This window comes from Typha angustifolia, chromosome 1 (assembly GCF_048772165.1).
Source record: "Typha angustifolia cultivar Huaian chromosome 1, ASM4877216v1, whole genome shotgun sequence".
NCBI lineage: Eukaryota > Viridiplantae > Streptophyta > Magnoliopsida > Poales > Typhaceae > Typha > Typha angustifolia.
In genome coordinates, this window is record NC_133239.1 from 11,129,736 (window position 1) to 11,152,784 (window position 23,049).

At 37.6% G+C, this 23,049-nt stretch overlaps 6 protein-coding genes across 12 annotated transcripts; 2 read left to right on the forward strand and 4 right to left on the reverse strand.

Moving 5' to 3' along the window:
- Positions 1–1,154: 1,154 nt before the first annotated feature.
- On the reverse strand, positions 1,155–4,191 carry LOC140763231 (uncharacterized). Of its 3 annotated transcripts, none has more exons than XM_073101332.1 (6): positions 3,828–4,188; positions 3,120–3,330; positions 2,991–3,027; positions 2,645–2,750; positions 1,734–1,844; positions 1,155–1,544 (listed from the first exon to the last, which is right to left on the reverse strand). In XM_073101332.1, exons 1-6 carry the CDS (start codon positions 3,939–3,941, stop codon positions 1,392–1,394), a joined length of 732 nt encoding a protein of 243 aa, XP_072957433.1. In that variant the 5' UTR covers positions 3,942–4,188; the 3' UTR covers positions 1,155–1,391. The 3 variants fall into 3 exon arrangements, with proteins under 3 accessions (XP_072957433.1, XP_072957426.1, XP_072957443.1); XM_073101325.1 differs by having other exon boundaries at positions 3,120–3,378; positions 3,828–4,186; XM_073101342.1 differs by lacking the exon at positions 1,734–1,844 and having other exon boundaries at positions 3,120–3,378; positions 3,828–4,191.
- A 4,100-nt stretch (positions 4,192–8,291) lies between these two features.
- On the forward strand, positions 8,292–11,642 carry LOC140766904 (probable beta-1,4-xylosyltransferase IRX10). The gene is made up of 4 exons (XM_073106585.1): positions 8,292–8,836; positions 10,064–10,452; positions 10,541–10,782; positions 10,879–11,642. Exons 1-4 carry the CDS (start codon positions 8,731–8,733, stop codon positions 11,390–11,392), a joined length of 1,251 nt encoding a protein of 416 aa, XP_072962686.1. The 5' UTR covers positions 8,292–8,730; the 3' UTR covers positions 11,393–11,642.
- Positions 11,643–11,919: 277 nt separating this feature from the next.
- On the reverse strand, positions 11,920–12,675 carry LOC140766940 (pollen-specific protein C13-like). The gene is made up of 2 exons (XM_073106649.1): positions 12,420–12,675; positions 11,920–12,298 (listed from the first exon to the last, which is right to left on the reverse strand). The coding sequence occupies exons 1-2, from the start codon at positions 12,622–12,624 to the stop codon at positions 11,970–11,972; spliced, it is 534 nt and encodes a 177-aa protein (XP_072962750.1). The 5' UTR covers positions 12,625–12,675; the 3' UTR covers positions 11,920–11,969.
- Positions 12,676–12,889: 214 nt separating this feature from the next.
- On the reverse strand, positions 12,890–15,247 carry LOC140766932 (protein COFACTOR ASSEMBLY OF COMPLEX C SUBUNIT B CCB1, chloroplastic). The gene is made up of 4 exons (XM_073106637.1): positions 14,702–15,247; positions 14,454–14,578; positions 13,465–13,617; positions 12,890–13,234 (listed from the first exon to the last, which is right to left on the reverse strand). Exons 1-4 carry the CDS (start codon positions 15,020–15,022, stop codon positions 13,048–13,050), a joined length of 786 nt encoding a protein of 261 aa, XP_072962738.1. The 5' UTR covers positions 15,023–15,247; the 3' UTR covers positions 12,890–13,047.
- A 198-nt stretch (positions 15,248–15,445) lies between these two features.
- On the forward strand, positions 15,446–16,729 carry LOC140766948 (uncharacterized). The gene is made up of 4 exons (XM_073106661.1): positions 15,446–15,845; positions 15,961–16,019; positions 16,275–16,392; positions 16,484–16,729. Exons 1-4 carry the CDS (start codon positions 15,598–15,600, stop codon positions 16,560–16,562), a joined length of 504 nt encoding a protein of 167 aa, XP_072962762.1. The 5' UTR covers positions 15,446–15,597; the 3' UTR covers positions 16,563–16,729.
- Positions 16,674–19,717, reverse strand: LOC140766911 (mediator-associated protein 2-like). 5 transcript variants are annotated; one of them, XM_073106598.1, is made up of 6 exons: positions 19,501–19,716; positions 19,128–19,233; positions 18,948–19,032; positions 18,604–18,687; positions 17,604–17,708; positions 16,674–17,122 (listed from the first exon to the last, which is right to left on the reverse strand). In XM_073106598.1, the coding sequence occupies exons 1-6, from the start codon at positions 19,602–19,604 to the stop codon at positions 16,803–16,805; spliced, it is 804 nt and encodes a 267-aa protein (XP_072962699.1). In that variant the 5' UTR covers positions 19,605–19,716; the 3' UTR covers positions 16,674–16,802. The 5 variants fall into 5 exon arrangements, 3 of the variants coding, with proteins under 3 accessions (XP_072962699.1, XP_072962708.1, XP_072962720.1); XM_073106607.1 differs by having other exon boundaries at positions 16,953–17,112; positions 19,501–19,717; XR_012105506.1 differs by having other exon boundaries at positions 17,079–17,122; positions 17,604–18,389; positions 19,501–19,717.
- Positions 19,718–23,049: the final 3,332 nt, after the last annotated feature.

A 23,049-nucleotide genomic window follows, 5' to 3' on the forward strand; every position in this document is an offset into this window, starting at 1 on the left:
TAGTTTTGTTAGAATATAAAATATAAATACATTGTTTTCTATGCGTTCTCTTATAGATAGCTATTATTATTTGTTATACTCGCATAAGAGAGGCTATACCGGTATAAGATAGTTTGATATTTAGTTATAACATTAAATTTAAAGTAAATGAGAATAGTGACTAAAATACATCCTAGTTTTTCTTATTAATTTGATGATATAAAGTGAGAGTTGAGGGAAAAATAAATGCTAGTAAACTAGTATTGAGATAAGAGGCTTGTACTAGAATAAGTTTATTCATATTCTACGAGTGAACAAAGCTAACAACTTAACATTTTTAGAGTAACTACTGAGTTAGTATGAAATCAAAATAGATGACATGAGTTTGAATTCCACCAAACATTCACCCATTCAAGTCCAATAACATTTGGTTTTAAATGCAGTAGTTTGGAATTCAACAATATGGGTGAAAAGTGTAGAGATTTCATAAAGCAGTCACAGGAAAAATAACACTAATATTTCCTGCAAAATAGACTTATTTCCCGAGATTACTGGACGAATGCTTGAGTTTTCGAATTCATTTAGTGATGCGGACATCACTGATAGGACGCGATGGCATGTGTACTAGCACAGGAGGCACCGACAGTTGATGATCCCTCCTATAGGGATCTGGTTCTGATTTTTATTTATTTAGAGTGTCTTTTGTTTATTTCCTATGTAGGGTGTTTTTTGCTTAATTCTATTGTAGGTTTATATATAGACCCGTTATATTTTATTTGGAATTGAATAAAAGTTTATGTGATTTATTCTCTAGAGGATTTTTGTGTGAAACCATTTTTTAGGGTGGAGGTGTGAAACCCCATTCCTTCCCTTCTTATTTCCCTATTTCATCTTTCTTCACCACGTTTTGTATCATTTAGAGGATTAAGTTGAACTGCTTTTAATGAAAGCAAGTAGTTGTCAAGATTAATGGTTTCTTTGCACATATTGTACAACAAGATAGCGATTTGTACAACAGAACATGTCTGTATACATATTGTAATATGTTAATATTCTAGGAATTTTTTTTTTCCACCTGGTGGTTGTTAAGGTTAATAAAGATGTCTAATACTCAAATATACACTTCTTTTGGATTAGTTTGGGGAAGAAAGAAGGCGAAGATTTTAATGTAACAATATGCCACTAGTAATTTGATTGTGAAATAGAAATGACATTGATAACAAATTTCACCATGACTGAACTGCTTAATTTCAATCTAACAAGCCTATGGACTTTCTAAATCTCATATGTGGAGATCTCCTTCATATCATTACCTTGGCATATCCATACAAAATAAATTTTCAACTCAATTCCTATGTCACAAAAAGATAATTTTCATTTACTGGTAAAAATCCATTAACCAGAAAGGAAGATTAAGCAGAAAATTCATTTGTTGCTTCTGATTTGGAGATGGATTCCTCTATAGGAACTAGTGGCAGCTTTCCACCGTATATTTCCGGGAGCTGGCTTTCGTCGATGTCTTCCAGAAGTTTGTCTGTCATATTCTCATTCTCCAGAAATACAAACTGCATCAAAATGGCCAAAAAGGATTCAAAGATTTGATGATTGATTTTAATTGAGAAAAATACAATGTCAAGGAATCTAAGTTTCAGGTTTTCTATATGCACACAATCTGTATATTACTGTTTTTGATCAAAAGTAACATTGCATCAGTTGACCTTTCCAAAGATCAAGGTTTCAGTTTCAGAGAGCACCTTTTTCTTGGTGTTTTGATCAATAAGAGGGTATATAATCTTCCATGCCTTCATGAAGAAATATGGCACATTGACAAAGAAGGCCTTCCCTAGTCTTTCAGGGTAGTTGTTCTGCCATTATTGATTCAGAGGGTTAACAAATGTTTGATGCTACTAAGTAACTTTTATCAAGCAATCAAAAATACAATCACAACTGCATGTACTTTGGCAAAGAAGATAATTAAACAAGGCCATCACAATGACATCAAACTTACTTTAAAAACTGCAAGATGTTAATAGCCAGGCATATCGCAAAATAAAAAATCAAGTAAATTTTATCTCATCAATCATAGAAATATGAGACATGGATACAGCGAAAATGTGCAATTTTTTTATATTATCTGTTCTTTTCCAATCACAATTTCTAGTTGTTATTAAATTTCTCATTTGACTTTTTTCAGTAAGTTCTCTAATGTTTTCAGGCAACAGCTTTCCTGGCACAAGAAATTTATGTTAACTAGTCAGGAATTCAAGATCCTGAAAGAAAAATGTATTCATTCTAGTTTTCGTTATTTTTATTGTTCCTCCTGTACAACAGACTTTCGAAGTTAGTCAGTATGACAACTTACTAGATAGATGCATATTCCTAGTAAGACTTAAGGCTTTTGTGCCTCGATGATTTTGGGATGTCAATCTTAGTTCTCTTAAAATAGTGGTGATCTTATTTAATGGTTTCCTTAGTTTCAGATTTCTGAATTTTTCTGAAGAAGTAGCCCAATTTCATCTCAACTACACTGTTTCTGCTACAGCAGTGTGGTCTAATGCAGATAAATTTTTTTTTTCGGCAATTCATGTTTGCAATAATAATCATAAACCGTGACATTATAATAGCTGAAGGACTAAAAATTAAATTTTATTTTGGTAAGTAGTACCTGTAAAATATCCAGGGCTGCAAGGTAAGCACGAAGATCGCAGTTCGAGAATCCCCAGTCTTTAAAATCACCAATAATAGTGAACTTCTCCTGATCTCCTCCTGTTCTGTAATGTGAAATCAATCAAATGAACATGCAAACATGCCACTACTTTTCACCTTTTTTCTCTTGTATACTTCATTAAATTCTTGATGCAATCTAGATTTGTAGTTTCTGGAGTTAATGTTTGACTAGATTTTCAGATCATAAACTTCTCTCAGTTCAACAGCCAAGTTCATTAAATATAATTGCATCAAGAAAAATCATCAAAATGTAATGTCAAGTAATCCTTATGAGAATTAGATACCTGGCACATAGCTTGTCAATTAAGTAAACAACAGAACCTGTAGAAATGCAAGATGGATGTATCAATAAAAAGGGATTGCAGACTCCCCTTAATAGGAAATAATACTCCAATGTGTGTGGAAGAACTCACGCTTAAACTCCGCTAAATCTCTTTTGGCTGGATCATGCTTAGCATTAAGCACAATCGCAATCGGGCGCCCCACTTTGTCGAATCCCTGAGCAAATACCTTCCTCTGCAAAAGCTCATTCTTGATTTCAGCTTCAGATATAAAGCCATTTGGGACAGCTGAACGCCTCCAATTGAGGTGTTTCAGGAGATATCGAGATGCCTTCTTGACGTCCTGATCACGAGATCGCAAGAATCTCCTCAGTGTCACATTGTCTACTTCCTGAATGATAAAGTTTGGAGATCTATTTATAGTTCAGTGTAGACTCTTTTAGAGCAGTAAAATGCATTTCATCTCACAAGAATAGTGAATCAAACCAAACTTTCACAAGAAATAAGAACCTGAATCTTGCTAGTAAAGGGCCACAATTAATGCTAATAACTGATCACCTTTTTAATTTTTTTTACAACGACATGTCTGTATACATCTTTGCTGTAAAGTTTAATAGAAAAATAATTTCTAACAGCAGTCAAATTTAGAATAGAAACAATGGGAAGCAACATAGTTAGAACCAACAATTCAACAGAAGACTATAAATTTACTGAAAAAGAACAAAGCAAAACAAAAAGAGTCATCAAAAACCATAAAGATCTCCAGTTTACAATCTATAACCTATCAGAGGAGTATAAAGAGAAAAACAAAATCAAAAACTACTAAGAGATCATACAAACCTTTGCAGCTGGATCTTTCTCCTCCACTAACTCCCTCAGCTCAGCCACCTTCCTCCTTTCATTCTCATCACTTCCAGGCAAGCCATCTGCTAATGGTTGCTCATGTTTCTCCATGATTAGTTCCCCACAAAACTCAATTCATAGAAGAAGAAGAAGAAGAAGAAGAAGAAGAAGACTAATTGGTATTTGGTCTTCTTCTATATATTTATATGTATTAGATTAAACAACACAAAGAGTATGACTTCGAGTATGTATGTGGGCAGCTGGATGATAAATCTGCTTTAAATGCAACGGTTTTATTCCGGAATTAGTATAAAACATCATGTAAGGCTAACTTTATGATTCAATCTTTTTTATAAGGGATATGAAAAGGATATCAATAGGAAACAATATAATAAACATTTGCATGGATAATTTATCTTATCAAACCAATGGTGCATGTAGAAGTCTGCGTGCTTCAGTTAATGGTTAGAAAAAGAGAATATTTATGAAAAGCACCTTCCAGCTAAAAAAAGGGGAAAAAATGCTTTGTCTTAATTAATATCCACACCTACTACCTAAATATTTATTATTAGCCTCTTTTCTTAAAGGACAGTTACAGCATAGATGCAAACTGATTTTAATGCCATTAGGTAGTTTTTTGGTAGTTTCAATAAAAGTAAAAGGTGTAAGTTTTTAGTGTTGACAAATATGTACAAAATATTCTAAATGCTTTTATACAAATAAATGAGTATATCTATAAATTTTGATAGGATTTTGTTTGAAATTTTTAAGATTTAAAGTATTTAAGTTTGGTAGCGCATTCTCAGTGTGTTCAAACGGATTTCAGAAAGTTCGCACCGTATTCACATATACAGAAATGCAACTTTGGTGTTCGAATACGATCGCGAAACTTTAAAAAATTTAAAATTTTATGAGACATAATTTGAGATAAGTTTTTATAGGCTCTTGGAGATCACTCAGTTTTAGATCAGATGTATGGAATCATTCTAATATCAACACATCTACATCAGATCTACAAGAACTTTGTCTTGAGGGTTACCATAGATGCAAACTGATTTTATAGGCTATTGGACATTTTAATATCCACACCTACTACCTAAATATTTATTATTAGCCTTTTTTCTTAAAGGACAGTTACAGCATAGATGCAACCTGATTTTAATGTCTTTAGGTAAATTTTTTGGTAGTTTCGATAAAAGTAAAAAGTGTAAGATTTTTAGTGTTGGCAAATGTGTACAAAATATTCTAAGTGTTTTTATACATATAAATGAGTATATTTATAAATTTTGATAGGATTTTGTTTGAAATTTTTTAAGATTTAAAGCATTTAAGTTTGGTAGCACATTCTCAGCGCGTTCAAATGGACTCTAGGAAGTTTTAAGATTTAAAGCATTTTAGTTTGGCACCGCATTCACATATACAGAAATGTAGCTTTGGTGTAAGAACGCGATCACGAAACTTTACAAAATTTGAAATTTTATGAGACATAATTTCACTTGGATTTGACCTTATCTTTATAAGGTATATAAGGATTGGAATGCCCTACCTAGAGGAGGTTAAAATTGATTAATAAAAATATTTACTTTATCTCTAAGAATAGAGATTATATTTTGAGATAAGTTTTTGTAGGCTATTGGAGATTACTCCTTAGCTTTAGATGAAATATATGGAATCGTTCTAATATCAACACATCTACATCAGATTTAGAAGAATTTTATTTTAAGGGTCACTAAAATAGAAGGATCAATATGTAGGATCATTGAGGTTTTAAAACTTATCATGGGAAACAGTGTGTCGCGAGGGTTTAACGAGCAAGGCTGGTACATATTGAGTTATGGGATTGACGAGTGATCTGTAAATTTTCTTATTAACTACTACAAATTATAGTGATTAATTTTGATCCAACTTTGAATCTATCGTTTTTTTATCTGGTTTGGAGTTTTTCCACGTAAATTTTGGTATAAATCTTTCCTTTATTCGTTAATTATTATTTTGTATATTTTACTTAAGCAAATAATTAGAAGCTGTGCCTAGGGTTTTCGTAGATATATTCGTGTATCTATAAATTCTTCAAAAGGAAACCAAATTAAGGAATTTTTTAGGTATTTTAATTTTTTAAAATAACTAAATAATCTCTGTCTTGTTCACTGCTATCAGACAGAATCTAACAAAACGTATTTTTGAGACATTAAAAGTGAGAGTCGAAGAATAATAGATACATACATAGTAGATTATGAACTTGAAGTTTTGACCAAGTTTTTCTGAAGAGAAGTTTTGACCAAGTTTTTTTATTTTATTTTATTTTATTTTATTTTTTAATATGTAAGACAACGTCACAAAGAAGAAGACGTGATGTGAAGCTGTGAACCAACTTAGAGAAATGGAAGTCAAACTGAAGATAAAGCAAGGCATGCAGAATCTTCTTGTTGAAATTTGATCAGAGAGCAGTCTAGGAATCACCAAAGATTTCAGTACAAAAAGCTGCACATCCAACATCAATCAATTAAGACTATGTTTTCTAGTCCTTAATGAGACAAAGACTTCCACCTATATCTACATAAATCTCTTAAAATTTTCTCAGTTAAAAATACTTTATGTGATAAAGATAGTTAAAGAGGGTTAAGTATAATTAACCCTATTTTAATAATTAAGTTAGAGACTTAGTCTAGTCAATGGGAAAGTCTTTTATTTTTCTTTTGTTGTGAAAATAATGGGACGGATTTTTTTATTAGTACTGACAAGATCTTGAGACTTTTAAATCTGTTCAGATTTTTGTTAATCGAGAGGATATTGCAATGAAAGACATATAACTCACAAAGAGCTCAATATCTAAACATGTTACAGGTACTAAGATGAAGATGCAGCGGAGTCTAGGGCTGAAAACGGATTGAATAATGTTCAATCTATATTCGAATCCATATTTTTAGTCCGGATACGGATATTGGACAGATAGCAAAATTTAAAACTATATCTTAATTAAATGGATACGGATAATTTTTGGACAGAGGATCGAATCTTAAACGGATATTGATTGAATTTAAACAAAATATAATATTTTATTTAGATATAATTAATACAAAAATAGTAAGAGCTTTACAACAAATAAATTTTTTGTATGTCAAATATATAAAATTAGAGAAATTAATCTTTATAAATAATATATAACATATTATTAGTAACAATATTAATATTTATTATTTAAATAAGTAAACTAAAATTGTAAATCATTCAAAAAAAATATGCGGGTAAACAGATATCCGATATCCGTATCCAAATCTGAAAACAAAAATTCTATCCGTATCTGAATCCGTATCCGGATTAGCTAAAATTTTTTTTTCCGAATCCGATCCGAATCAGATTGGATCGGAGTTAATCCAACCTGTTTTCACCCTCATCACCGTGGACATAACTTAGAAGATAGAGTGGCAAGCTAGAAAATGAAAAATAACCATTATTTCTGGATGGGCTTCAAAAGCCTCCATTGGTGAAGGGGTTGAGACGAGATCCCTAGGAAAGACAACATCACATCGAGCATCAGCGTTGAGGTGCAGCCGAGGTGTGGGAAAGAGAGAGAAGAGAGAGTGAAAAGATAGAAGGAAGAGACCATGCCATGACCGAGGACTAGAAAAGGGAAGAGAAGAGAGTAAAGAGAGGAGGATGGAGAGAAGTTGGGCTCAGCTGGAGTTTCTTTGTATCAAAATGATAGAAAGTGAAAGCAAATGTTATATTGTTATTGCACGTACTCTTCAAAGTTTTTTTTATTTATTTTTTTCTTTTAAGAGATAGTCAATGGGCCCACATGCCTAAGAACTCACTTAATTTTAATCCGACTAAGTTTGACCCGAGCTCGAGAAGAGATTGGTTGGCATGGGTTATGCTAGGCCTTTGTCCGCTCAGCCTCGATCCGAAAGCTTGATTTGCTTTGCTCGCCCATGGCCTGACCTATTATTTATGTCTATTCTTAAGATCTTTTAGTTCCACGTCGAATATTTAATAAATCAGATATCAATATATAAATGTCATCGGGCCCGTTATTTCTAGCCCATTATCTTAGGCTTGTTATGTCTAGACCAAACTTGATATCCCATGGGCCGGTGGTGGTAACACGTTAAATATTCTAGCTAAGTCTGAATTCAGCTTGGCCTAAATAACTAGTAAGTTGAGTCGTGAATAAATATTCGAATAGAATTTCTTAAGACAGATGGAAGCCATAATGCTTCTCTCGGACTGCTCTTAGATTCTGAGAATGGATAGAAAATCTCTAGCAAAATTTGTCCTTTTTCCTCTAGATTTTTTTCCCTCCCTCTAGATTTTGAAGTAGACATGTGAGAAGGGAGGAATATTTCCACCAAATATAGGCAATAATTAAAGTGTGTCATAAAAATGTAAAACCTATAAAAGAAATATTGAAATAAAAATAATAAAAAAATTGCACCCATTATTCTGGCACTGTACTTGGAGGAAGGTGGGAGGAGGGAATGGAGGAAGAAGACGATAACGAAATAAAACCAAGAAAGATAAAAAAAAAAAAGAACCTTTTGCTTGTGAAGTAGACTTGCCATCTATTCGTACGTTGCTTTTTTACCCCAAAAGCTTGAGCTTTCCACTCCCTTCCTCCTCCTCTTGAAGCAACTCCAATGGCAGACCAACCCTTCCCTTGTTGTCCCTTTCCCATGAGCTTCTAATCTCTCTTCTTCGATCCCTTGTCTTCCAAGGCTCCAATTCGAAGAAAACCCTCTCCCAACCACTCTTCTCCTGCTTACATACTGACTCCCCACCTATCTTGGCCATCTTATCGAGGAGTCCTTCCATTCCTCTCATTACCCAATTCCATTTTCTGGAAAGAAGGATCGATTTTTTTTTTCTGGGTGGGGTGTTAGGAGGAAGAGAGGAAGGAGAGATGGGAAATGGGATGTGGGTTCTTGGTCTTTTGGTCCTTTATGCACTTGTTGTAGGGATTTGCGCCGGAGATCTGGAAACGAACCACCGCACGGAGAGGATTGAAGGTGGAATTTTATTTGCTTCTCTCAATTCTTTTTCTGTTACTGTTATGTGCTTTTCTTCTATCTTGGCGTTGATCTGGATTTGAATTTGGTTAGTGCAATTAATTAAAGTGTTTAATAGTCTTTATTGGTTTTGTCTATCTTCAGAGTTACAGAAAAAGATTTGAGTTTTGGGTGCAGTAGATAGCTTTGCTTTTCTCAAGTATGATGGAATTAGACTAAGGACATGGGATTAATTACTTGTAAAGAGTTTGACCATAAAAGAAGATTCAGTCAGGATGTTGTGTTTTTTAATTTGGTTGAGTTCTTCGATTTTATACCTTACTGTAGAGAGACTGATTGTAATCTAATATTGCTTACATAGTCTTTGGAGTCCTTTAACGTTGACATTGTCACATTCTTATATATTGCATTTAGTAGCCTGTGGCATATGAAATATGAGCATAGAGTTATAGATTTTTGTGGCTTTGTTGCACGGAACCATGCTCAGGGGAGGATTTCTGAAGGGTACATGGGGATCTCCAAGATCTTTAAGTGATTTCACTTATTTATCTTTTCTTCTCTTCCTTCATCCTCATAATTATCCCATTATGCTGATCTAAAGTAAATTGGAAAGTGATAGAGTGGCAAATTTCAAAACAGAAAACCACAGAGCAACAAAGAAGAAGAATACGATGAGTTGATGACTGTAATCTACAATTTATCCAATCCAACCATGATTGCAATCTTTTCTTTTCCTTTTCTTCTGTTAGATCCCTTTCTTCTTAATCCTATCCCACTTTTTGATGAAATCTTGATGCTCCTTCTTTCCTTTATTCTCTGCTTCAGACTTCTTCTCTTTTCCTCTTTTAACGTTTGCCTTACTGTCTTATTGTCCTTATTTTATTTGTCCATTTGCTTCCTATTTACATCTGCTGCTTCATTCCTTGCACACCATTAGTCAAATTTTGGTCTTTCAAATAATTCAATCCAACTGCATTCCAGTATGAATATTCTCTCCTTTTTGTGAACACCCCATGTCTACCAGCAAAGGTGGCCGATTTGAACCGTTTCTTGTTTTTAAGCCTTATAAATTAGAATTATTCATTTAATGCTGTGGAAAACGAAGCTCTATCTGAATGAGCCATGACTTGTTTCTCGTGTTCATTTGTCATTGATCATGTGGTTCTTTTTTGAAGTCATCAGAGTGTTTATGTGATTATTTTAATGTTGTGAACTTACTAATTGCAGGGAGCGCTGGTGATGTCCTGGAAGACGATCCTGTTGGAAGATTGAAAGTTTTTGTCTATGAACTTCCTAGCAAGTACAATAGAAAGATCCTTCAAAAGGATTCTAGATGCCTCACACACATGTTTGCTGCTGAAATCTTCATGCATCGGTTCTTGCTGTCTAGTCCAGTGCGGACTCTTAATCCTGAAGAGGCCGATTGGTTTTATACACCTGTTTACACCACTTGTGACCTAACTCCCAACGGACTTCCCTTGCCATTCAAGTCGCCGCGGATGATGAGAAGTGCAATACAGCTTATCTCAACAAACTGGCCTTACTGGAATAGAACTGACGGAGCGGACCACTTTTTCGTTGTGCCACATGATTTTGCCGCATGTTTTCACTATCAGGTGACAGAATCTTGGTTTGCATGTCCCTATTTTCTTTTTTTCTCTCTGCTGTTCGTTGCCTACATAATTATTTCTTCTGGTTTGACAGGAAGAGAAAGCTATTGAACGAGGAATTCTTCCCTTACTTCAGCGTGCCACTCTAGTTCAAACATTTGGGCAAATAAATCACGTTTGCTTGAAGGAGGGCTCTATCACTATACCTCCTTATGCTCCTCCACAAAAGATGCAGGCTCACCTGATTCCTCCTGACACTCCCCGTTCCATCTTTGTTTACTTTCGGGGTTTATTTTATGATGTTGGCAACGATCCCGAGGGTGGGTACTACGCAAGGTAAAGCTTCTAAATATTGTGGACATCTTAATCACTGTCTTTCCTATATCCAAACATCCTGATACTCAATTTCGGTGCACAATTTTGCTATTTCAGAGGTGCGCGAGCATCAGTATGGGAGAACTTTAAGAATAACCCTCTCTTTGACATTTCGACTGAGCACCCAACTACTTACTACGAAGATATGCAGCGTGCAGTTTTCTGCTTATGTCCCTTGGGTTGGGCTCCATGGAGTCCTAGACTAGTGGAAGGAGTGATTTTTGGTTGCATTCCGGTCATCATCGCTGATGACATTGTGCTACCATTTGCAGATGCAATTCCCTGGGAGGAAATTGGGGTATTTGTAGCTGAGAAGGATGTCCCGAATTTGGACACAATCCTGACATCAATACCGACAGAGGTCATACTAAGGAAGCAAAGATTACTTGCCAACCCATCAATGAAGCAGGCCATGTTGTTCCCACAGCCTGCCCAACCAGGAGATGCTTTCCATCAGATACTGAATGGTCTTGCTCGCAAGCTGCCACATGACAAGAGTGTATACCTGCAACCAGGTGAAAAGATACTCAACTGGACTGCAGGTCCAGTTGGTGATTTGAAACCTTGGTAGGGGAAAAGCTTCAACATACTTCCTCCTTCCACTTGCCTAAGCTGAACCATTTGGAATACAGTAATTTTTCGCTTTGTTGACAAATCTTTTGTAGCATTAAATACTTCAGCAGAGATTATCTCCCCTCTCTTGATTTTGTAAGTTGAAACAAAAATGTAAAGGTCGGTGCCATTTTTTCACCTGATCCCTCCATGATCATGAATATTGTACTTCTACTTGTTAGCAGTCATGGTGATACTGGCTTCTGTTATACTTTATATGTTGCTTGTTTGAAAAACCTAATGGCATATGTCTCTGGTGAGGAGAAAAATGAGCATAGCCTTGTGGAATCTTTTGGCAAATTGTATCAAAGTTTACTGTAGGCTCCTGTTGATCTTATATGGCAATACATGGCGCTATGAACACAAGGATCAAAAGAAAAATATATGACAGGTAATTCACCAAGCTTTCATGGATGCAATTACATTGGATTCATGGTGCATATCTCTCATCTCAGTTTTGAAATTGTTGGCATACTTATATGAAAGCTTGGTGACAGAGCAATGGTGGTGCGGGTTCTCTGCTGCAGTCGCTGCGGTTACTCGTCATCGCCCAAGGCGTACTGCCGGAGCAGGAATCCACAGAGGGGCAGCGGCTCGTCCTTGAGGAAGCCGAGAGCATTTGCATACCGGACATTGGAGGACAAGCCGCTGTTTCCGGCGACAAGAACGCGTGCACGCTCCCTGCCGCCAGTGATCTCAGAGCAGCCAGCGACTGGGCTCTCCACCAGCACCACCTCGCAGGTCTGCTCCTCATGATCATCCGCTAGCTCAATCCTGTAAGTGCCGGATGCGTCGGTGAGCCCCTCGGCCGTGTGCTCGACTGCATCGGAGAGGAAGTGCTTGCATTCTACCCTGACCTTGGCCCCTGCAATCAAACAGTAAAATTCTCCATGTTGGTCACAAAGTTCTTCCGATCCGGGAACTGATACAGGTGTGCTGATCTTTTGAGAACTTTAGCATAACTTATAACCTGTTTGAGATTTTACCTGCAATGTACACCGTTGCGGGGGTCTCGAAGCCGGCGCGGCATGTGTCACAGTAGACACGGCCTTCGACAAAGAAAGTTGGAGGCGGTGCGGCGAGGGTGACCACACCGGTGGCAAGAGAAAAGCAAAGAGCAGCAAGGACATGGAGAAGTTGAATTCCGGCCATATTTTTTTGACCTCCCTCAATGAGCAGTAGGGGTTGCATTATTTTGTGGCTTGGATTCTTAACGAGTTGGTGCTTACTAATTTTAGAAGAGGGTTTGTATCATTGTATGTGGTGGAGCATAGATATAGAGAGGGATTGGTCGAGCATAGTTAACGGAGCATAGATATAGAGAGAACCAAATGCTATCCTTATTTCTCACTATTTTCTTTCTTCTACATTAGTTTTGTTGAAAGAATGGAAAGAAATCATAAGAAACTTTTATATTACAAAGCTTCAAAAAGTCAAACCGACTTCATTCGGAGCAGTCTCTTCAAAATATAGTTTCACGCTCTGTAATTAATTCAACAGCTTTATAGGTCTACAGCAGATCATTGCTCTCCAGGTCTTTAGTAAGAATCATGTAACAAAATTGTAAAGGAAACTAAACTTCTGCGGCTCTTCACAGGTGGAAGTTGGCGTTGGTTATCTCTCAAAGATACCTTTAACGTAGATCATTCCCTTTTCACTAAGCTTGAGCTCCTTCCTCATCTGCTCCACTTGTTGATCATCTCCACGTACAAGGATCTCTGACAGGCTCCCATTGTCGCCCAGCATCATCTTGACCTTGATCTCTTCCTTTCTCGACGCCCGTTTCCAATAGTATACTCCCCTGAACCGTCACAAAGTAAAGATTACTTCGTCATTCACATTCATTAGAGTAGCAAAGATCAGTAAATTTTTTTCCTAGTAAATTTCTTCACCAACTAATGTATTGATCTACTATATAGTGAAATAGTTATGCAGAAGAAGAATTGGGCGGTCTGTCACTGGTTATGAAGCCCGTAGACAAGACGAGCGATGCTTTGATTGAAGACAAGAGAGTGAAAAGGCTATACTTACGCCAATGGACTTAACGTCATCAGCCAAAACCAGTTGTTCCCCCCTTCAGGAACTGCGATTGAGAGGACGAGGGCTACGCTGCCAAGGCTTATACAAGTGCAGAAAGTTAGCAGTGCTGCTTGGCCTCTGCTTGGAATCATCATGCCTTCAAACCTTCACAAATGCCAGCAAGCATAATACATCAAATAAAAGGCTGCTTCAAATGGAAAGTTATGCACACAAATATTTCATTCAATGAAAGATGCAAATCCATAGCTAAGAGAAATAATGCGAATAAGTAGATAGACTAATAGAGGAAAAGAATGTAAAGTTAGGATTGATGACTGAAATTCTTCGAGATCGACTTATATATTCTTATGAAGATCCCCAACAAACTTTTCCCCAATAATTCTTCATGCAGATAACTTTCTTATTATCAGCAAATGGAACAACCATAATTCATGACTTTCCTATGTAATTCATCAGATTCACCCATAGAAGTAAGTGAAATGGAACTCACAGCTAATTTAACTGTGTTATTAGCACACTCAGTAAGGCCCTTATTTATGTATATTGAAGCATATTCCATAGAAAATCTAAGCTGGTTTATCCATAATTTTTTTCCCAAGTTAGGCTTATAGTTTTCACGTCAGATGAAAAATATAGCAAACTTTTCAATCGAATAAAAGATCGTCAAAAAATTAAATTAAAGAATCACAAGGCTTCCTTAAATCATCTTATGGTCCATAAGCATGCAATTTAAAATTCCAAGTTACAACATAAAGCGTTAAGATCCTCTCCAATATAAGCATGCAGTCGTTAATAATTTATCAATTACAACATTACTATCCTCCAACTTTATTAAGGAATATACATATATTACCAAATTATTTACAAATTTAAATGGTTAATATGTCATGTGATAATTATCCATGAAACCAAAGGAATAAAGACAAACATTTGGGGAAAAAACATATCCATGAATAAATGGATTTAGAAGGGCGCATTACGTGACGGTCTCACCGCGGTCGGAGACGGAGAAGTTATTCCGGGTGAAGAAGGATAGAATCTCCCCGGCCACTTGGTTCGGCGCCATCGCGGTCCCATCTTCTTTGACAAACGTCTTCTGCACTACCTATGGAAGCCAAAAGATCCTAACTTTATCTCAAACCCCACCAAATAGATCGAAAACAGAAAAATCTCACCGAAATGCAATAATTTACCGAAGAAATAGGGAGCATTAGGAAAAAGGTGCGACCTTGGACTTCACGGAGCGCTTGATAAGAGACCAGAGGCCAGGAACCGAGATAACGAAGAGCCCCAGTGAAGTGTAGTAGCTCGCCGGCGAGTATCCGACATCCACCGCCGGATTTGAGACATCGAGGAGGAAGAATGGGTCGGGGAGGGGAGAGAGGCGAACCAAAGGCGAGGTTCTCTTCCTCCTCGTCGAGTCGGCTCGACTCGGGTGGCCGAGCCACGGGCATACCCCGCCGAGTTGGACCCGACTCGTTTCAACTCGATGGGAGAAGGCATTGAGCTGAAGCGGCGGAGAGAGAGGCGTCGGTGCCGCAAACGCCATTAGTGACGAGAGAAGAAGATAAGAAGATTACAGAGAAGAGGGAAAGAGCTCTTTGAGGGAATTATTATAAAACCCCTCGGCTAAAATTTTATTTTTCGAGGAGACCCTTTTGGCTACGTTTCCCTGCAAAAGGGGAGGCCTTACAAGCGTAGGGAGGAGAAAATAACACGTGGAAAACCCATGTCCTTGAGGAGAGATCCCCAAGGCAGGGTGTGAAATGAAAAAAAAAATCTAAAGAAAATATGTAAAATTGTGAAGCAATTAAGGGCCATTATGATAAAAAGGAAAAGAAGAAGAAGAAATTATTATGTAAAAATTAGAGCACTATGGAGGGGCCAAATGTAAAAAAGCCAAGAGGAGAAGAATGGATAAAGAGTGGAAGGTAGCATGGGGATCCACCATTCCACAATTTGCTACTCACTCATCTATCTATACACAAAGGAATCCATAGGCTTATCATCCCCCATCTCTTCTACTCTCTTCTCTTATCCCTTCTTTCTCTCTTATATGAGATACTAAAAGAAAGGAGAGGAAGAGAGAAAAGAGAGAGAGAGAGAAAGAGAGAGAAGAGAGCAATGGCCCTTCAGACACCAGCAGGGCTCATGACAACCAAGAGAACAATTCCATCCACCCTATCGCCGCCGCCCGGTGGCCATGCCGGGCTTCGGAGACCCTCCGATCGCCATGCGCTACGTTCAGCCTTCTACTCTCCGTCAATCCAGCTACTGCTGCCGCCCCCTCGCCGTGCTCCGGCCACCGCCACCGCCGCGAGATTCTCCATGCGTGTCACCTCGAAGCAGGCTTACATCTGCAGAGATTGCGGGTCATATAACTTCTCCTTGATATATTTATCACTTCGATACTCGCGCAGTGTTCTACTTTGTAACCACTTAATTCATCAGTGGATTCTCTGTTTGTCTCTCTCTATATATATGCAGGTATATTTACAATGACAGGACGCCATTTGAGAAGCTCCCTGATAAGTACTTCTGTCCTGGTGAGCAACAACTTCTCTTCTCTGAAATCCTTTCTCATATGTTGCAACTCAAAGATTCAATCCGAGTTCAAAATTATTCTCCATTAGATGTAGTAGTAGCAGCTCAGTAGATCAGAAGCCTTGCTATTTCGGTTCAGCTTTTCATATCTTAATTCCCTCTTAAAAAAATAAAAAAAATCCAGTAATCTGGATAGTGCCAAGACTAATTTCAAACTCACCTGGCAATGAAGAACTCCTCCATTTTCATGCATGCAGTCTGTGGCGCCCCAAAGCGGAGATTCAGACAATATGAACCTAAAGTATCCAAGAACGACAATGATACAGAACTCCGTAAGGCGAGAAAAGCAGAGCTTAAAAGAGATGAGGCCATTGGGTAACAATCTCACATGTTCTAACCTTTGCATTCTATCAATTCTTCTCAATATTTAAGAATCAATCTTCCTGGCATTGGTAACTGCATGCAGGCGAGCATTGCCGATCGCAGTGGTGCTTGGAATTGCTGGTCTGGCAGGTCTCTATTTCTATCTGAACAATGCCTACTAGTCCAAGAATGGACACTACTTTAAGAGATTTTTGCAAACTTTTCTTCATTCTGAAGATGGATCCAGCTTGCCCCTGGAGAATTCTTATGTTTTGTTACTTTAAGCAGGAGACTCAACAAAATTATGTAGTTCTACTTTGATTTCAGAAATGCAAGTTCATTACACAAAGTGAAGCATGTACATGTTAAAAGATGTCTACTAATATATACAACCTATGCAGAAGAGAACCTACACCTACTCCTCAACCCTGATCCTCTTTCTTCTTCTTCTTCTTCTTCTTCATCTTCTTTTTCTTCTTCTTCTTCAGTTTCTCTGAGTGAGATGGTTCAGTTTCTGATTGGGTATATATGATCTGTGTATCCATATCAGAGGCGTGATAAAATTGATCAGAAGACTTCCCAGATAGCTCAGAACGGCTTGTGTTGGCCTCACATTTCTTTTGCCTGCTAGAAGATCCTTGGCTTCTTTGTCCAATACTATCATGAAATATTCCATCTGTTTCCAGCAAGCTTCTATTCTTCGATGGGGTTAGTGAACGATACATGCTCTTTCTAGAAGAACCTTAGAACATGATTAAAAAAAATAGTTACATTACCGCCGCCACGCAAAACTGACAAAGCAAACATGCACGACTGTGCGTGTGTGTGCGTGTGAACTTTATGTTAAAAAGCGTCAAACTTTTGAGAAAAATTTAGCACTTCTCGCAATTTTGTTGCGCCTCGAAATGTAAGAGACTTATTCATAGGTGAGATAAAGCACTTCCACTTGGGATGACTTCTTTTAAGTCCTGAGGCATGTTAAATAGCAGCAAAAGTACTGAATATTTTCTAAAAGATGTAACATTAAATTTTGTAGGCTACCCCATATATATTATTGGAAAATTAGAGGTTCTAGGAGAATAACTATGTTTGTACACTTGGCAACAAAATGCACCAATGCTGATGATTGCTGATCCAAGACCTTTAAGAATTGATATATATATATATATATATTTACAACATGAACGAGAATCTTAAAAATTATTGACCAAGAAAAGAATTACCTTCAGATCTCTGAGTGCTCAAATTAAGACTGGCAAAACCAGCTTTCTCCAATTCTTTAGGTTCTGGATAATGGACTAAACAGATACGTCGGGAAATCTTACCTACTGGAATATATTAAAAAAAAACAAGGCTTATCAGTATTGAGTTGCATCAGCATACAAGTGACTTGCAGATTAACAGTGTAGAATATACACAATGAGAACATTAAGAAAAAATAAACTAAGCACAATATAGCAAGAAAGCAGGTATGATACATGAAATTTGAAATGAAAACATGATATAAACTCCCTCTCTTTCTTGTCAATAAGGTCCTCTAGATATTTATCAATGTCGATCGGCATTAAATACTAAAATGAAAGAATATTCTCAGAAGCCAAAAGGTCTAAAACTAACTTGTAATATGAGGAATGGATAATTGCAAAGGAGAATAAATCAAGAAAGGAACTAAAGAACGAAAAACCTGTAAACAAGGCGTTCTGCAAGTTGAGTCAGTTTGGTTACTATGAAATGTTCTTATGTGGTAAACCATGAATTTCTTTAAACAACAGTACAACTTGGTGGCCTGTGACAAAGTCAAATATGATGCAATACTAAAGGAGTATAACACAAATTAAAAGAAGAAGAGAAGATGGAATATGAGCTGTCTAAAGTGATGAGAATATTCTTTGCTTCATTCCTCATCGTCTTTTTCTAATATGAGTTACTGATAATGGTTCTAATATGAGTCTCGAAAGCATCCTCATAAGAAGTTCAAACCGCAGACTCGGTCGAAATACGCCATAGACCTGTGCACATAAGTAAATGAATATAATATACGTCCAAGCATGCTACGCCTACATTCATATGCATGACCAAGCAGAGTAGTAAAACTCATACAGATATGCTCATGCACACACACATATTACAAATATATAATCAATTGCATTCTGAAAGAATATGACAAATTATTGATCACAATGAATATGAAAAAAGATGCCAAAAATATCCATCTGCTCATACCAACTTTTGATTCTGACTCCGAGGACACGAAGACCGTCGCATTTGGTTCCTGAGCTGCAAAGCTAACAACTTCGTATGATTTCCCTGTTATCATCAGAGGGATTAATAACAGCAGAACCATATAATATTTACTACTCTAACAGTAGTAACTACAGATTTGGCATTGCATATCTGCCCATGAAACAATGCAAGTAATAGTACTTCTATCAATTCTATCAGTGAAGTGGAGGATTTGCCAGTAAAAAACAAAAAGTATATATATCCATGAGAAATAAAAATAATATACGTTTCAGAATTCATCCTCACTTTAGAATCCAAACTATAGAGCATGCCTTACATCTCACCAGTTGAACTATCGAAGCTGCCCAACTGCCCATCACCATGTAGCTTGAGAGAAAGTTCTTTTCCATGGAAATCAGCAGCTTGTAGCTGCAGTACCATAAATAAACATCAAAATACTGTCAATTTACGTCTCAAATTTGGAAGCCATCAGAAGACAAACACATCCAGAACAAAAGTACTACTTGGTTGAATGGCCACTGGATGAGCCAAAGCTCCTTCAACTCCGTCAAGGAGATATCGAGGAGCGGTGCCTTTGCATCCTCTTCAAAATATGGCCCAGGCTTGTAACTGCAAATCCAGAAAAATAATAAAATCTCATGAGCGTGATCCATTTATTTGAAACATCAAAATATTTAGCATAAAAAGATTTAAATTTTGTTCTTATAAAAAATAAGCTTCTTGATATCAAAATCTATAATGATTCCGCCCAAAACTTGATATCAGCGTTTTACAACATCAAGGATCCCAAATTCTGTTTCAAAATTTTAATTTCTTCTCAATCATGATTTGAACTTTTTCCTAGCAAAGAGTTAGAGAAGGCTTCGAAATCCATACCGCTTTTCAGAAATATCCATCGAAGTGTAGCTGGAAAAGCGATACCAAATCTTCTGCAATATAATGATATCGAAAAAGGCTATACAACAGAGAAATTGGGGCATAAAAGATCCAGACAGGAGAAAAGAAATCCTAGGGATTATAGAGAAAAGGGTTTAAGCCTCCCATTGAGTTGAGCAATCCAGCCGGACAAATGTCACAATTGAGCCGGTTCAAGATTTTCTTTTTGGGCGTGTTTAGGTATAAATATAAAGCCAAAGTTTTTTTTTTTTTTAGTCCGACTAAATATGAGCTAGACAAATAGCTAACTTTCTAAGCTATGACTACAAACTAAACACTGCTATGATATATTGCTCTAAGCTATCACACTGCCAAATTGCTCGGTTTAGCCAACTGTTCCATCGAGCCATTAACCGAGCTAAGTCATTGAGCCAAACCATCATCGACCACTAAACAATTTTTTATAATAATTATTTAGAGTTAAAGTTGACTGCATAATCTCTTTGGTTACGAGAAAGATATCTACCAACTTTAATAACATTGGCTATAAAATTAGTTACCGACTTTTTTTAACAATATTAATTCTTAAATAGAAATTTATTTTTATTATTTTTAAAATAAGATTTTATTTCAGAAATAATAAGAAAATCTATTTATAAATCCTTCTATCATATAAAAGTTTATTTATCTGGAGCGCGTTTTTATTAATTGCTTTCTAGGAAAGCTATTTACACATAACACCATATTCAATTTCAAAGTCGGAAGCAATCAAAATATAAGAGCCATACTGTCACGACCCTGATAGTACCTTAGCAATGAGTGTCTTACACATCATCTCTTGAAAGTGTCAGGCATTAGAAAGAAAAATCATATCCTTAATGGTTGGCTGCAATTAGACATGATCATCGGATGGGTCAGACCGGGTTCGGACCCATCCCGGGTTTGGATTGTAACACCCATAAAAGAAAGACAAAAAAAACACAAAATAGCACACGCACGCTGAATTGTTCTTCTTCTTTCCCCCACCTCTTGCAGTTAGTTGCGAGAGGTGGGAGAGAAATACGCCGGAGTAGAGTTGAACTCCAATCCACTCCTCTCTTCGCCTCGTCCCTATTTAAACCCCTTCCCCTCTAGCTTTTCTACGTTTCACAATCTCTCTCTCACTCTTCCACCTCTTTCTCTCTTTTCTCCTCCGAGCTGCCGAAGACTTCGTCGCGGACAGCGGGTCACTGGAGCGCCAACGGCCAACCAAAACCCCCTCACCTCAATCCTCGGGTTAGCCTCCATCTTCCCTTTAATTTAATTTGAATATTGCTTAGTAAATCATGATTAATTATAGTTTATCCATTTCTATCCTCATCGGAGAAATTCGCCGGTTGGTGACTTGGGGTCGACTACTCACCAGTCCGGGAAGTTTCCCCGCATCAGCCCTTTGCCGTGGGTACCCAATTTGGGTACCCGCGGGGTGTGTGGGAGGCGATGCCATGTCACCTCCCACTGCCTGGTTACTTGGACACTAGCGGCGATCACCGACGATGGTGGCCTCGCTTGTCAACCTCGATTGACTCACCTCTTCACATGGAAGAGGTGGATACTCGAGATGAGGGCTTCGAGCCCATTCTTCACTGAATTAGGAAGCTCCATGGTCGCCGGCCATGGAGTTCCTCATTCCTCACCATCAGCCACGCTGGCTGACGGTTCAAACTGAAGTCGACCTCGTCGACTTTGGGGAGCCGGTGGAGCTTGGCTGCCGATGACGGGATCGCCGGCAGCAGCAACTCCATCTCTCTTTATCCCTTAGAGAAGAAGAAGACTGAGCTTGGTAGGGGTTGATCAAACCCCCACCAGCTTGTGTTGGCTACGGGAGTGGGTTGCAGCCCACACCCGTAGCCATCGGTGGACTAGGCTCGTGAGCCCAGTCCACCCGACCCCTATGGACTATGAGGTGGGCTGCAGCCCACGCCCGTAGCCCTTAGTGGACTGGGCTCGTGAACCCAGTCTACCCGACCCCTGTGGATTACGGGGTGGGCTGCAGCCCACGCCCATAGCCAGCAGTGGATTGGGAGCCCAGTCCACCCGACCTTTGTGGGCTACGGTGCGGGCTACAGCTCACACTTGTAGCTAGAGGTGGATTGGGCCCATTTGTCTAGTGGTTGTTGTGGTGGACTGGGCTCTTAAGCCCAGCCCACCCAATATCTAGGCAGCTACAGTGTGGGTCGAGGCCCACACTTGTAGCTAGCCCATCTTTCGCCCTAGTGGGCTGTGGGCCTTGAGCCCAGCCTAGCCTGTGAATCCTTGAGCCCAGCCCAACATGTGGACCATATGCTAGTCACTATTAATCTATTATTTTTGTTTAACTTTTGTTAGCTACATTTTTTTTTTTGATTTTTCTCAACCATGTTATTAATATAATTAAGAATAATACATAATTAAAATAGGCATTTAAATTTATTAGTCTTTTTAATTATCTTTGACACTTGCAAATGTGGATGACTCTATTTTTACCATAAATGACTATTTTTAATTAATATAAAATAATATATTAATAGGAAAGGATAAATGTAAAACCAAGTCACCTACCTGGATCTAGAAAATCAAATTTAATTTATACAACAAGGTAGTTAGTTCATCATTCTTATGTTTATTTTATCTTATAATTATTAGACCCATTATTGTGCTGGGAGGATCTCGAAATTCAGGAGGAGCCGACTAATTAGGAGAGCGAGACAAATTTTAGAGATATTTCAAGTGAGTTAGATCCTATATTAGTCTACAAATAATGTTTACATATGTCATTTCTTACTTGCATTAATTACTACTTATTGCATATATATGATAGGCTCCATGCATTATTTATAATACATGTTACTTTGATGATTATGATATAATAAATAATAGAAGTCATGGCACCACATGCACGTATTATTGTTAGTCGAGTCCCAACTAGGCAGTGCCCCTCTCACCCACTCAACCCGGGGTTAAGGGTATAGTGTATTATATAGTATTATATTAGCGATATATACCTGAGGTCGTTAGCTGGTGGAGCATTTAGGTGATTACACTACCCTAGTTGGAGACTAGTCTAGTATAATATTAGTAAAGATGATTGAGCGGTAGGGTTATAGTTCTAGCGGTACCCGAGGACGCAAGGTTAGAGCGTCTATCAAGTCGTGAGCTCTTACCCGCCGTATGCGATAATTCTGCTCTATGTGATGATTCAGCTATAAGTAATGATTCTGCTCTGTGCGATGATTTACTAGAGCGGTGTTAATGAGCCTACGATTGGGGTCCTTAGTTTGATGGCCATAGACAACCGGTCATATGCAGCGTCGCTAAGCATGTATGGGTGATAGCACCACTAGATGACTAGTTCCCCCTCGATACTATGTTGCTTTATGAGATATGATATTAGTGACCTGGTTTCTGTGTGGATTTTTAAGTATATTGAGCTATGATGATGAAAGTTATTAAAAAAATTATACTGTATACATTTCCTTGATATGTTCATAATTATGAATTTGCATTTCTATTTATCATGTAATATAATAT